Source organism: Scyliorhinus canicula, chromosome 22, assembly GCF_902713615.1.
Source record: "Scyliorhinus canicula chromosome 22, sScyCan1.1, whole genome shotgun sequence".
In the NCBI taxonomy this organism is placed as follows: domain Eukaryota; kingdom Metazoa; phylum Chordata; class Chondrichthyes; order Carcharhiniformes; family Scyliorhinidae; genus Scyliorhinus; species Scyliorhinus canicula.
This window is the reverse complement of record NC_052167.1, coordinates 24,186,418-24,200,755: the sequence shown is the minus strand read 5'-3', so window position 1 is coordinate 24,200,755 and position 14,338 is coordinate 24,186,418. Positions and strand designations below refer to the sequence as shown.

Sequence of the window (14,338 nt, the reverse complement as noted above, 5' to 3'; positions counted from 1 at the left end):
TCTGGGTCGCTCTCACCATCCCGATCTCGACCACCAAGAGGTAAGCTGCTCCTCATGCTCCCCTACCGTCTCCTCCACTTTCTGGATCGCCTGGTTCAGAGCCTCCAGCCTCTGCCCCACCCCATCGACCCCCACATTTAGCGGGTCTACCACCTTGGCCAGGTCCTCCCGTGCCTCCATTCTCTGCTGGCTAAGCGTCTCATTCAAGAAGTCCAGGTGCTCTGTCGACCATTTGGCTGATAGGGACGACCCTGTACCCTCCGCCATCTTCCCCTGTGTCGCACAAAGTGTTTCTTGCTTTGGTAGCTCCTTCCTTCTCAACCCACTTCTGGTCCACAAATTCATCCATCGACACCACCAGTGGAGTATAACTTTCCGACACATTTTTCCACCAAAACGCCCGCCCACAAAACATGGCTGGCACCAGAAGCCATCGACATTTCACATCAGAAATTCCCTGGTGTAAACTTCAGCCTAGGAAAAAAAAGAGAAGTTGCCCAACTGGGTTCAGATCAAGAAACAAGGACAAAAACATTGCAATGGAGGCAAAAGATACACACCCTGTAACACCTCAGTCAGGTAACTCAGTTGGCATTACCTCTGCTGCCCAGACTGCTTACTTTCAATATCCCTCTAACACTTAACACTGACGGCGTTGAACCTAAAATGTTTTACATCCGTGCTCTTTTATTCTTATGTCTATTAATTTGGAACTTTCAAATCGCAACATGTTAAGATGGGATGGTAGTGCTAAAACAGTATTTTACATCATCAACAGCTGGTGTCATGGGATTTGTGGGAGCTTTACTAACTGATTATTCATAAGAACATCATAGGTGGTTATTCTACCACATGACGTGTAAAGTAGACTAATGGCGAGTTATTAATCCAGAAACTAGCGTTGAAGATCCCTGATGAGATCCCAACCATTTGCAATTTGTAAAACAGGACTGATAACACTGCTCAATCGGTATCTTTTATGTTAAAACAAACTTTAATTTTAACACAGAATTAACCACATTAACTACAGAGACATATCTTTACAATTAACAGTTACAACTGTTCTTAATTGAAAGAAGTAAACCTTAACTTACTTTCTAAATCTGCCACTGTAGGTCAATTGAGCAAACCAGTATAGTTCAAATACCACTCATGAATAAAGTTAAAAATCAGATTTCTATTTGCTTTTCTTTGTACAGAATCTTTGAAGAGACAACCTTCCAGGACCAAAGCTGAAACGTTTCTGTTCGGATTAAAATCCTTGGAAGAACTAACTTTTCAGACAGACCTGGCTCCTCCCTTTAATTACATCATCTGTACCCAAAGCATAAGGCATTGTTCTGCTCCGCCCGCAAGATGTCCCATGATATGTTTAAACAGGACCAAAGACAATAGCCCTCATACATTATCTACACCCCAATTGTCCTTCAAACATAAACAATATTCCATTAGCTAGCTATCTGTAAACAAGTAAATGGTTCTCAAATCTATTAGCAGAACACTTCACCTGGATAATCAATGATTACCTCACTTTTGTGACCCTTTAATCACAGCTTTAGCAGGTCTGTATGCATCTTAACCCAGGTTTTAATAATGTCACTGCAAAAAATCTAAAATATGGCAATTTCTTACAATCATCACATTAACAACAAATACATAACACATTTGGCTGAACACATTTGTTTTAACACAGCACTTAACCCATTTACAGGACCTATATAGACCACTCACTTTACCGCTCGCTGGGATGAGGAGGCACACACATATACACACATCCACACACATCCACATATACAGACATGCATACACACATGTATACACATGTGCACAAATTCACATACATAGACATACACATTACACATGTACATACATGAACACACTCGTATGCACACACATACATACACACATATACAGACACATGCACACAGATCCACATATACAGACATGCATATACATACATATACACACATGCACACATCTACAGACATACATACACACACATACTTGTATATATATGTGTGTGCATGTATGTGTCAGTGATGCACGACTCACAATATGGGGCACATTGCAGTGCACAAGCTATTGGCTGAAATATTCTACAATTTGGTAAATCCCCAACAGTGACATTAACTTGAACCAGACTGCTTGTTGCTGTTTTTATGTACTTAATGTATGTGCAGGTCATTGCCCCAATTTTGTATTCAGGGGATATTGCAGTGGTACAGTGGAGGTTACAGGCCGCCTTGTTGCTTTGATAAATAAGTTGAATTTGATGTACGTTATTGGTGACTTGGTCACTTTCAGATTTCTACTTTAGTTAAACTTGACGCAGAAATGAAAACATTTTACATTGAATATAACGAGTGGAACATCATCAGAGTTGTGTAACTGTAGACCATACTATTTAAAAATATGGCATTTTTTAAAAAACATCAAACTTGGGATCTGGGCATCATTGGCATTTATCGCCCACCCTTGTTGCTTTTGAGAAGACCACCTGCTTGCACCGCTGCAGTCTGTACGGGGGACAGTGTTATTCGGTAGGGATTACACGTTTTCGACACAGTGGCGATGAAAGAACAGTGATAAATGTCCGGGCCATTATTGTGTGTGACGTGGAGGGGAACGGAGAGGTGAGGATTCTCTCAGACACTTTAGAACCTTGACCATGTGTTCTGAAGGGGCTCGATGGGTAGATACTCGGAGCTTTGTTTCCCCTGGCTGGGGAATCTAGATCACAGGGATCATTCTCAGGGCAAGAGGTCAATAGCTTGGGCCTGCGATGAGGAACAAATTCTGCACCTGGAAGAATTCTTTGCCCTCAGAGGGTTGTGAACCGTTGGAATTCTCTAACTCTGAGAATTGTGTATGCTCCACCTTGAATATAGTTAAGACTGAGGTAGACAGATAATTGACCTCTCCAGGAATCAAGAGCGAGGAGGAGTGGGTGGGAAATTCGAGTTGGAAAAGTTCAGCCACGATCGTATTGGATGGCAGAGAGACTTAAGGAGCTGTATGGTGTACTCCAGCCATACAGCTGGAGTATGTTTGTATGGTGGAGGTTCTGCAAAGAAGTTTTGGTGAATTTTTGAAGTGCAACCTTTAACTAGTAAACACTGCTTCATGATGTGCCAGTATTGGAGGGAGTGAATATCTAGGCTGCCCCAAATTGTCTCAAAAAGCCCTCGATCTAATATTGTCTGTCCAACTAACCCCTATTACACCTTCTAATCCCAACTCCTCAGGTACTAAAGCAGTCCATGTCCAAATACAATAAGATCCAGGCTTGGGTTGAAAAATGGCAAGTAACATTCATGCCACACAAGTGCCAGGCACTGAACATCTCCAACAGGAGAGAATCTAATCATTGCCCCTTTACATTCAATGGCATTACTATCGCTGAATCCCTCACTATCAACATCCTGGGGGTTATCATTGACCAGAAACTGAATTGGCCCAGCCAAATAAATACTGTGGCTACAAGAGCAGGTGTGAGGCTAGGAATCCTGCCACGAGGAACTCACTTCCTGACATCGCAAATCCTGTCCACCATCTACAAGACACAAGTCAGGAATGTGATGGAATATCCTCTACTTGCCTGGATGAGTGCAGCTCCAACAATACTCAAGAAACTTGACACCATCCAGGACAACGCAGCATGCTTGATTGACACCCCATCTACAAAATCTCACTCCCTCCACCGACACATAGTGGCAGCCATGTGTACCCTCTACAAGATGTACAGCAGCAGCAACTTTCCAACGTTCCTTAGGCAGCACCACCCAAACCCATGTCCGCTACCATCTAGAGGGACAAGGGCAGCAGATACCTGGGAACACCACAACGTGAAAGTTTCCCTCCAGGCGAGTCACCATCCTGACTTGGAAATATATTGGCCGTTCCTTCACCCCATCGCTGGGTCAAAATCCTGGAACTCCCTCCCTAACAGCACAGTGGGTATACCTACAACACATGGACTGCAGCGGTTCAGGAATGTGCCTCATCACTACTTTCTCAAGAGGCAATGAGGGAAGGGCAATAAATACTAGACGAGTCAGCGATGCCAAATCCTGTAAAAAATTAATTTCTAATAATATTTATGGAGGGAATGAGGAACCTACAGAGGTTCCTCAGAGCAGGAAGTATTTTAAGGCTGGATTTGAATTGTCAACTGACTTGCAATGAAACATTGACCAAATTCTCTCGCTTGATTCAAGGTGGTCGGAAATCTGGATGGTGTTGGGCCGATGAAAGTAGATGCTGCTTTGGCGAAGGCTGGCCGGATCCCCAGCATTGTAATTACTCACACTAGCAGCCCTGGCAGCGGCCAGACCTCAGCCGCCAGTTTCAATCCCATGTATGAAGCAAGCCAGCGGCCCTCTCTCCCAAATCAGTAACAGCAAAGTTGCTGCAGTTGTTGTTGAAAGTGTCACGCTCTCCACGCCTCCATTCAAGTTAGCAGTACCTGGCAACACGTATAATCAGAGCAGTCACGGTAGTGCAGTTTCATAGACGTTCAACGTATAGCTTTGAGCCTATTAGTGACATTCCAACGATCACACCACTGATTCAATGGTGCCTGAACCTTTGCACAAAAACCCAAACAGTTTATCTTCTAAAGTGTCAACAAAGAATGACGTGCCCTCATGGTCATAATGTCCTGAATCAGTAGACGCATGACTTAAGTGGGAACCCAGGTGAAGGAGCCAGATTGAAGGTTCACAAGGCCAGGGAAAGAAGAGACGAGTACGATTAGAGGAGGCCAAGTCTGGGTTTTGTAGATTGTGGAAGGAAGGCCTAATTTAGAGAACTCTGAAGTCCCATTTTGTTTGGAGAAGGAGTGGGAGTAGGAAATGGTGTGGTGAGTGTTGATTTGAGCATAGTGAGGTTGCTGGGAGGGAGCGCACACAATGGTGTATTTGGAATGTCGGACAATGATAGCAGTGCCCTGCTCTCAAACTACCCACCCCTAATGATCAACCGTCAGGTCTCCTGGTCCAATTGCAAAAGGATCATGAGCATTCATCCATCCAGCGTGCAAACAATAAATTACTGATGCAATCATCAGTGAGGATCTTAAACACTGAAGGTTTGGCAACAGATCTGAAAGAATGATTCAGCAGCCAGCCGACATTTTAAAATATTGAACCCATTTTAGGAAACGTGGGATCGATCCACTTGGGAAATGAAAAAGGCCAAGCGATCTTCCTTTCCCCCCCCCCCCCCCCCAAGTACAGGTAACTCCATTGTCAAACGAGTATTATACTCTGTGCCAATGCTTGATTCGAATGAGTCAGGCGTCAATGTGAAATGCTCATCAAGGTGATCGCAGTAGGGTGCTGCAATACATGAGAGCAGTCTTAGTGGGGCGGTGGAGTGGTTCATTTTCCCTGCACCACTGAGCTCCTGACGGCACTGTGGTGACCTTAGTGAGGGATTTTTGAAGTGATCCGGCTTTTGCATGGCCTCGGTTATTCATTTTGTTTTTGCAGATCTTTGAAGTGTGTAGCGATGCGTTGACTTATTTTGTTTCTTCTTTCTTACTGCTTACTATTCTGGAACCCCCCACTCCTGGTACCATGTGGTGATCTTTGTCAGGGATCTCCAGAATGGAAGGCATAGTGATCACAAAGGCACATAAAGCTCTTTTGAAAAACTAAATTAATTTTATTAACATTACTAAATTTGAGTTTGACACTTATTCTAAATAGCAAACATATATATAAGAATTAAACTACACTTACTAACACTATCTCTATCTATTAACTATAACTATAGTATCTTAAATAGCTCTGCAGTACACTTTGAAACCTGACTCCTTCAGCTCTGATCTAATCTCATCCCAAAAGTCCAAGAGCCAGTGTAATATATAGTACTGTCCTTTAGCTCCCTCTAGTGACTAGGCTTGGCATTCCATTAACTCTACACATGCTGTACATTTGTGTAATGTTACAGGCAGCTCTGCAATGTAAGAGAGAGATTAAACTCTTTTTTTCATGTCAGAGTCATGAATAGCACAGACAGCAAGAAACTGGCCCTCTTTTTTCGGATATCAGTGCTGCAGAATGTGACCATTGACGAGGAAGTTTGGTGGGGGTGGGGAGAGGGAGACACACCCTTACTGAAACCTCTGTGTTAGAGAAGGAAACTTTAGGATTAATAATGTCTAGCCGCTCCCTGAACAATCTGAATCAAGCCAGTCGCTGCTTTCAATCGCAGGGGAAACTATTTTCCTTTCTGTCCTCATTCGAGCTGCTGTTGAGTATCACGTCCAACCCAACATGTGTTTAGGAAGTTTTCTGTTAACATCTTGAGGGGCAGATAGCTGGTGAAACATTACGGGTTTATTCCATTATGGGAAGTACCTGCGTGTTGACCCAGATGTGGATCAATAAATGTCACTAGAAGAACTGGTAAACAACTAGAGAGAGTTCCATTTCCAATTCTCTTCCCACATCTAGTGGTCCATCAAGGCAGATCTCCGTCTGTTGACATAGCCAGTAATTCGTGGAACAGGTCGCTAGCCTGCCGCCAGAGACTTACAGCTTGAGGGGGTCCACTCCACATCAAGCGTGGGTGACCAGTTATCTCTCCCGCTCTTGCCACCAGCCATTAGCCCGTAAGGAAGGATTTTGTGGGTTGACACCCAACCTTTTTGGCCGCGTTATGAACGCACCTTGCTTGGCCGTGGAGTCCTGGGGTGGGACTCGAACCCGGAGCTTAGGGCTCAGAAGCAGGGGTGCTACACACAGCGCCACAGGACCGTTAAAGCCCTTACACTCTGAGAATCCCTCTGCCGGCAGGAGAGCGCCGCTCCGGAAATCGCGACTGGCTGAGCGGAGAATCCGCCCATTGTATTCCGCAGCGCTTGAGGGGGTCAGGGGTTATGGGGAGAAGGCAGGAGAATGGGGATGAGAAAATATCAGCCATGATTGAATGGTGGAGCATACATGATGGGCCGAGTGGCCTAATTCTGCTCCTTTGTCTTTATGGTCTTGTACTTCAAGAAGTAACCGATGGCCATTGCGGAAAGAGAACCATCAACCACCGTTAAATCCAATGAGCTTGCATCAGTGGTTTATTCCATATCCACTCTCCGTATAGCACTCATTTCATCTGCACTTATGAACTTGTCCTCAAGGTCATTGTGATAATCCTTTGTGCTGTTCCCTTTAGGCTTATTGTACACAAGAGATATTGAACATTCCAGCCGAATGTCTACCCATATTAGCTCAACCGCCACACATACTCGTACGCAACATGTACCCGACTATCTGAGAACTACCCGGCCACCAGTCCCATCTGTGTGTCGTACTAACTCTTGGGATCATGAATGCGTTTCAAATGTTGTGTTTCAGCTGTGAAGAGTTCCTGTTGAGCTCTAATTAGAAGTCGTGTACGTATTATTACAAGCTTTAGCCTGCCGGTGTTTGGGCTGAAGCCTCAGTTCGATGTTTGTTTAATAAATTGTACCAGTGAAACGTTCCCTGAATTCATGATTGCTACATGTTCAACTATCGGGTATTGATGGGATTTTCGTTACATCAATGTGGGTGCCAGGCAGTCTGAGCATCCCTTCATTGGCACTTGGAACTTGTTAAAAGATTTTTTAAAATTCCAACGAAGGGGCAATTTAGCATCGCCAATCCACCTACCCTGCACATCTTTTGGGTTGTGGGGGCGAGACTCATGCTGACACGGGGAGAACGTGCAAACTCCACACGGACAGTGACCTGGGGCTGGGATCGAATGTGGGTCCTCGGCACCATGAGCCACTGGGCCACTGTGCCACTCCTTGGCACTTGGAATGTAATCATTAACAAACTACACAATTTGTTTTCATGCTTACTTTCTTTTTCCTTATTCTTTCATGGTCATTGCTGGTAAGGTTCATCGCTAATTGCCCTTGAACTGAGTGGCTTGCAGGGCCATTGCTGAGGGGCTGTTATGTGTCATCCACATTGCTGTGGGTCTGGTGTCACATGTAGGATGTCAGTGAACCAGATGGGTTTTTACCACACTCAATGATAGTTGTCATGGTTACCATATTCCAGATTTTATCAACTGAATTTAAATTTCACTAGCTGCCATGGTGGGATTTGAACCTGTGTCCCCAGAGCATTCGCTCTAATGGTGGTATCCCACCACCATTACACGTTAGACCACCACCCACCAGGTATGCGGCACATACTCATGCGACTCGGCCAATGTTGTCTACCTCATACGCTGCAGGAAAGAATGTCCCGAAGCGTGGTACATTGGCGAGACCATGCAGACGCTGCGACAACGGATGAACGGACATCACGCGACAATCGCCAGGCAGGAATGTTCCCTTCCAGTCGGGGAACACTTCAGCAGTCAAGGGCATTCAGCCTCTGATCTTCGGGTAAGCGTTCTCCCAAGGCAGCCTTCAGGACGCACGACAACGCAGAATCACCGAGCAGAAACTTATAGCCAAGTTCCACACACGTGAGTACGGCCTCAATCGGGACCTGGGATTCATGTCGTATTATATTCACCCCCCACCATCTGGCCTGGGCTTGCGAAATCCTACCAATTGACCTGGCTTGAGACAATTCACACCTCTTTAACCTGTGATTATCCCTCTCTCCAGTTGTTCCGTCTGGACCTGTAAAGACTTAATTACCTGCAAAGACTCACATTCAAATTATCACCTTGCATCATTGACTATGTCTATATATGTGTTTCTGGAACCCACCTCTTCATTCACCTGAGGAAGGAGCAGTGCTCCGAAAGCTAGTGATTCGAAACAATCCTGTTGGACTTTAAACTGGTTTTGTAAGACTTCTTACTGTTCAATAATAGTGGCATAGAGTACAAACAAGGAAGGTATGCTGTACTTGACACTAGTTAGCACTCAACAGTTCTGGGCTCCACACTATAGGGAGGATGTGAACACATTGGAGAGAGAGCAGAAGAGGTTCACAAGAATGGTTCCAGGGATGGGAAACTTCAGTTATGAGGATAGATCGGAGAGGTTGGGACTGTTCCACTTGGAGAGAAGAAAGCTCAGAGAAGATTTGATAGAGATATTCAAAATCATGAGGGGGCTGGGCAGAGTAGATAGGGAGAAATTGTTCCCATTCATAAAAGGATCAAGAATGAGAGGGCACAGATTTAAAGTGATTTGCAAAAGAAGCAAATGTGATGAGAGAAAAAGCTTTTTCACGCAGCGAGTGGTTGGGTTCAGGGAAATGGCACTAAGCCACAATGTTCACTTGGAGAACCAGTCCAGACTCGATGGGCCAAATGGCCTCCTTCTGCACCGTACCAATTCTGTGCTTCTGTGATTACTGCAAATTCGGCGTACTGCATTGGCATTGGAGGGTGAGGGGATTGACTTTGGTCCATTGACAAAGCAAATTACTGCGTCCTGCATGGGGTTGAGCTTCCTCGCTGTTTTTGAGGCTGCACCCAGCTAAGTGAGCAACGAGTATTCCATCACACCCTTGACTTCAGATTGTAGATGGGGGGAGGCTCTAAGGGGAATAAAGGAAAGCGACTACACAGACTAGCCGATCTCTGCCCTGCTCTTCTTACAGTTGAGGCAGCACGGTAGCATGGTGGTTAGCATAAATGCTTCACAGCTCCAGGGTCCCAGGTTCGATTCCCGGCTGGGTCACTGTCTGTGCGGAGTCTGCACGTCCTCCCCGTGTGTGCGTGGGTTTCCTCCGGGTGCTCCGGTTTCCTCCCACAGTCCAAAGATGTGCGGGTTAGGTGGATTGGCCATGATAAATTGCCTGTAGTGTCCTTAAAAAAAAAGTAAGGTTAAGGAGGGGGGTTGTTGGGTTACGGGTATAGGGTGGATACGTGGGTTTGAGTAGGGTGATCATGGCTCGGCACAACATCGAGGGCCGAAGGGCCTGTTCTGTGCTGTACTGTTCTATGTTCTATGGTGATTATATGTTTGATCCAGCAACGCTCCTGGTCCAGATTTCTACTCTCGGGGCTAAAGGGATCAAAGGATATGGGGGGAAGGCAGAATCAGGGTATTGAACTTGATGATCAGCCCTGATCATAATGAATGGCGGGGCAGGCTCGAGGGCCGAATGGCCTCCTCCTGCTTTTATTTTCTATGTATGTTTCTATGTATGGTCGAGGATGAACCACACAATGTCGATGGTGGAGAGTCCAGTTGACGGTCGAGGGCTTTGATGGACCCAGGTGAGTGCAACTGCAATAATACTGAATAAACTCAACACCATCCAGGGTGCAATACGCCAATCCACCAGCTTAAACATCCCTTCCCTCCACCGTGGATAATAATGTGTACCTTCTACAGGAAGCACTGCAATAACTCCCGGACTTCCACCGGGAGCTGGGGCCTCGGCAGCTGAAGACACGGCCTCAAGTGGTGGAGCAATTAAGATCGAGAATGCTCAAGGTACCAGATATGTCAGAGAGTGGGGCAGGAGGTGGTTACAAAGGTAGGGAGGGAGTGTCAAAACTCTGAAAAGCTCTGTCTAACAACAGTATGGGAGAATGTCAATCCCACTAAATGTTAGAATTCAACCGGAACTAAGCAGTATCTTTCCAAGAGCAACTCGTGTTGGAAAATAAATGTTGGCCTTACCAGCATTGATCATGAATTCTGAAGATTTCGTAACTCCTGTCTCTCCCCCTTTAATGCTTTCTCTCTTATTCCCACTCTCTGCCTCTTTACTACCCTGCCTCCCTGTCCTCTATTATTTCCAACCACTCTCTCCACCTCACTCTAGGGTCACCTCTCATAGAACAGTACAGCACAGAACAGGCCCTTCGGCCCTCGATGTTGTGCCGAGCAATGATCACCCCACTTAAACCCACGTAACCCGTATACCCGTAACCCAACAATCCCCCCATTAACCTTACACTATGGGCAATTTAGCATGGCCAATCCACCTAACCCGCACATCTTTGGACTGTGGGAGGAAACCGGAGCACCCGGAGGAAACCCACGCACACACGGGGAGGACGTGCAGACTCCACACAGACAGTGACCCAGCCGGGAATCGAACCTGGGACCCTGGAGCTGTGAAGCATTGATGCTAACCACCATGCTACCGTGAGGCCCTTTCATCTTGTCCCCTTTTCCTCCTCTTTTTTCCCCTGTCCACTTCTTCACTATCTCTTCCTCTCCCCCTTCTCTTTCTCTTCACTCCCTTTCACACTCCCTCCTTGCCTGGTATGAGCCTGATAGGGTGTTCCCACTGAGTTTAAGAAAGTGGATGGCTCGTTTTATGATATGATGTGGAGATGCCGGCGTTGGACTGGGGCGAGCACAGTAAGAAGTCTTACAACACCAGGTTCAAGTCCAACATGTTTGTTTCAAACACTAGCTTTCGGAGCACTGCTCCTTCCTCAGGTGAATGTCATCATTTTATGACGAGAGAGTTTATTGGTTCAGTTAAAAACATTTTTTTTTCACATGACCAGTCTTCCTCTTGGGACTTGTCTACGACCTGGTCTTGGATAGGATTTGGACAACGCTCTATGGGGATGGAGGGGAATGGCCTTGACTTTCGGAGACCTCCTGTCCACCCAAACACCAGTGGCCCAAACAAATTCTTCAAAATACATCCACATAAAGGAATGAAATAATCAAATCACAGCATTGGGTTCTGTGCTCAATCGTTAACCATTAATTATTGTAACAGGTTGTGACAGGGTGGATTAAGGTTGGATATTTCCCAGGCCAGTGAGCCTAAAACCAGCGGACATGATCTCAGAATCAGGGGAAGGCCATTTAAGAGTGAGGTGCGGAAGAATTTCTTCACTCAGGTGGAGTTGAATCTTTGGAATTCTCTGCCCCAGGACGGCTCTGGCCCGCCGTGCCACATTTCTGCCTCACTCCGTCGGCGATATTCTCCGTCACGCCGGCCGGTCAATGGGGTTTACCATTGAGGGGCAGCCCCACGCCATCGGGAAAACCCTGGGCTGCCGGCATAACAGAGAATCCTGCCGGCGGAGAATCCCACCGCCAGAGGGCTGTAGAAGCTCAATCATTGAGCTTCCTCAAGACAGATTCAATATATTTCTGATGTCACCAAGGAGATAGTGCGATGGGAAAATGGCGTTCAGCAAGATGAAAATGAAATGAAAATCGCTTATTGTCACGAGTAGGCTTCAATGAAGTTACTGTGAAAAGCCCCTAGTCGCCACATTCCGGCGCCTGTCCGGGGATGCTGGTACGGGAATCGAACCGTGCTGCTGGCCTGCTTGGTCTGCTTTAAAAGCCAGCGATTTAGCCTGGTGAGCTAAACCAGCCCCATGATGGTCAGCCAGATGGTCAGCCATAATCTAACTGAATGGTAGAGAAGGCTTGATGGGCTGAATGGCCTGCTCCTGTTCCTACGTTACCTATTAACCATGCCTGTCTCAGTAAATGAGGCAAAGACTTCCATAAATATATATATATAACTTACAAATATCTATAAAACACAACCTCAAAAGCACTTAATAGCCAATTAAATTATTTTGCAGTGTAATCATTGTTATGATGTAGGAACGTTAACTTTCAGCTTTTGCCTGTTGAGTAAGTCTCTTCTGAAAGAATGGAAGTGTCATCATCAAACGGGCTTCTATGAATGCAGTGGAAACCAGTGCTCAGTTTAGCTAATTAAAATATATTCCAGTCAGACAGCTTTTGTTGGTGAAAAGTATTGTGCAGATGCAGAACAGACTCCCTTAGTTTGGACTCCTTTAAGATAAATACCTGCCTGAGAAAGCTCTGACGATGAAGAAGGTGGAACCAAGCAAAGGTGTTCTTCAAAAGGGACTCATTAGGACTAAGGTTATTGAGAAGGGACAAGGCAGAATGGTTCTGGGCAATGGAGAGAATAGTTTGTCTTATAATGCAGCTAGGGGAATAAACGTACACAGAAAGGGTATTGGGACATATGCTTTCTCGAACAAACATCTTGAGTTGGGAGCTGTAATGTGTTTGAATTTCCCAGACGAAAGCCCCCAAGACTTTGTGGTAAGTGCTGCTGTAATGGTTTACATTTGATTACTATCAATATGAATGAAAAAAAATGAAAATCGCTTATTGTCACGAGTAGGCTTCAATGAAGTTACTGTGAAAAGCCCCTAGTCGCCACATTCCGGCGCCTGTCCGGGGAGGCTGGTACGGGAATTGAACCGTGCTGCTGGCCTGCTTGGTCTGCTGTAAAAGCCAGCGATTTAGCCGAGTGAGCTAAACCAGCCCCAATATTATTAACTGTGTGCTTTTAATAAATCTGTCAACAGCTAATATTCACTGTTGGGTTCCTTATTATTTTGAAGAGTATCTCATAAGCAAGAATCCTCCAAATCAAACAGAAGGATGCATCGGAACATCGTCTTTCCAACATTGTTCCTTGATATAACTGGAGGAAATAGTCCCAGCTCACTGACATCCTGATTTCCTGACATCATTTGTGTCGACTGAGGTTTTTCCCATGCGTGGGTGTAATTACCTTTCTGCTCTTTGTAGAGTACCCAATTCTATTTTTTTTTATCAAATAAGGGGCAATTTAGCGTGGTCTATCCACCTACCCTATACATCTTTGGATTGTGGGGGATGAGACCCACGCAGACACGGGGAGAATGTGCAAACTCCACAGGGCCAGAGACCCGGGGCAGGACTGAACCGTGGTCTTCGGCACCATGAGGCAGCAATGCACCACTGCGCCACCATGCCTCCCCCAAAATATAAAGACAGATAGTAAGAGTTTCTATGAACACTTAAAACGAAAAGACTTAACAAAATGAGTTTTGGTCCTATAGAAAGTGAGTCTGGGGAATTAATAATGGAAAATAAGAGAATGGCAGATGAATTGAACAGGTACTTTGCATCAATCTTTGCTATCGAGGATACACGTAACGTCCTGGAAATAGCTGTAAATCAAGAAATGGAAGGGAGGTAGGTACTCGGGGAACAATTACAATTATCAGGGAAGAGGTACTGAGCCAGTTGTTGGAGTTATGGACTGACAAGTCCCTGGGTCTTGTTATGTTTTCTTAACGAGCGTTGTTGAATCTTTCTACCACAGTCCAGAAGCGGGAAAAATATTGACTATAACATTAAAAGAAGTGGCCACTGAGATAATTGATGCATTGGTTTTAATATTCCAAAATTCTCTGGATTCAAGAAAGGTTCCATTAGATTGGAAAATAGCGAATGTAACTCCTTTATTCAAAAAGGGAAAGAGACGGAAAGTAGGAAACTATAGGCCAGTTCGCTTAACAACTATCACAGGCAAGATGTTAGAAGCAACTATTCAACACGGTATTACAGGCACGTGGAAAATTTCAGGGTTATCGGGCAGAGTCAACATGGTTTTGTGAAAGAGATATC

The 14,338-nt window shown here is 45.4% G+C and overlaps 1 protein-coding gene across 5 annotated transcripts in view; it reads left to right on the top strand.

The window, feature by feature from the left end:
• The window catches only part of opn4a (opsin 4a (melanopsin)), a 97,360-nt gene extending 89,875 nt beyond the window's left edge, over positions 1–7,485 (top strand). For all 5 annotated transcript variants that reach the window (XM_038783085.1, XM_038783084.1, XM_038783088.1 and 2 more), the window contains one exon: positions 4,218–7,485. In XM_038783085.1, the coding sequence (XP_038639013.1) occupies positions 4,218–4,397 (180 nt within the window). In that variant the 3' untranslated portion in view covers positions 4,398–7,485. The remainder of the gene's footprint in view (positions 1–4,217) is intronic.
• Positions 7,486–14,338: the final 6,853 nt, after the last annotated feature.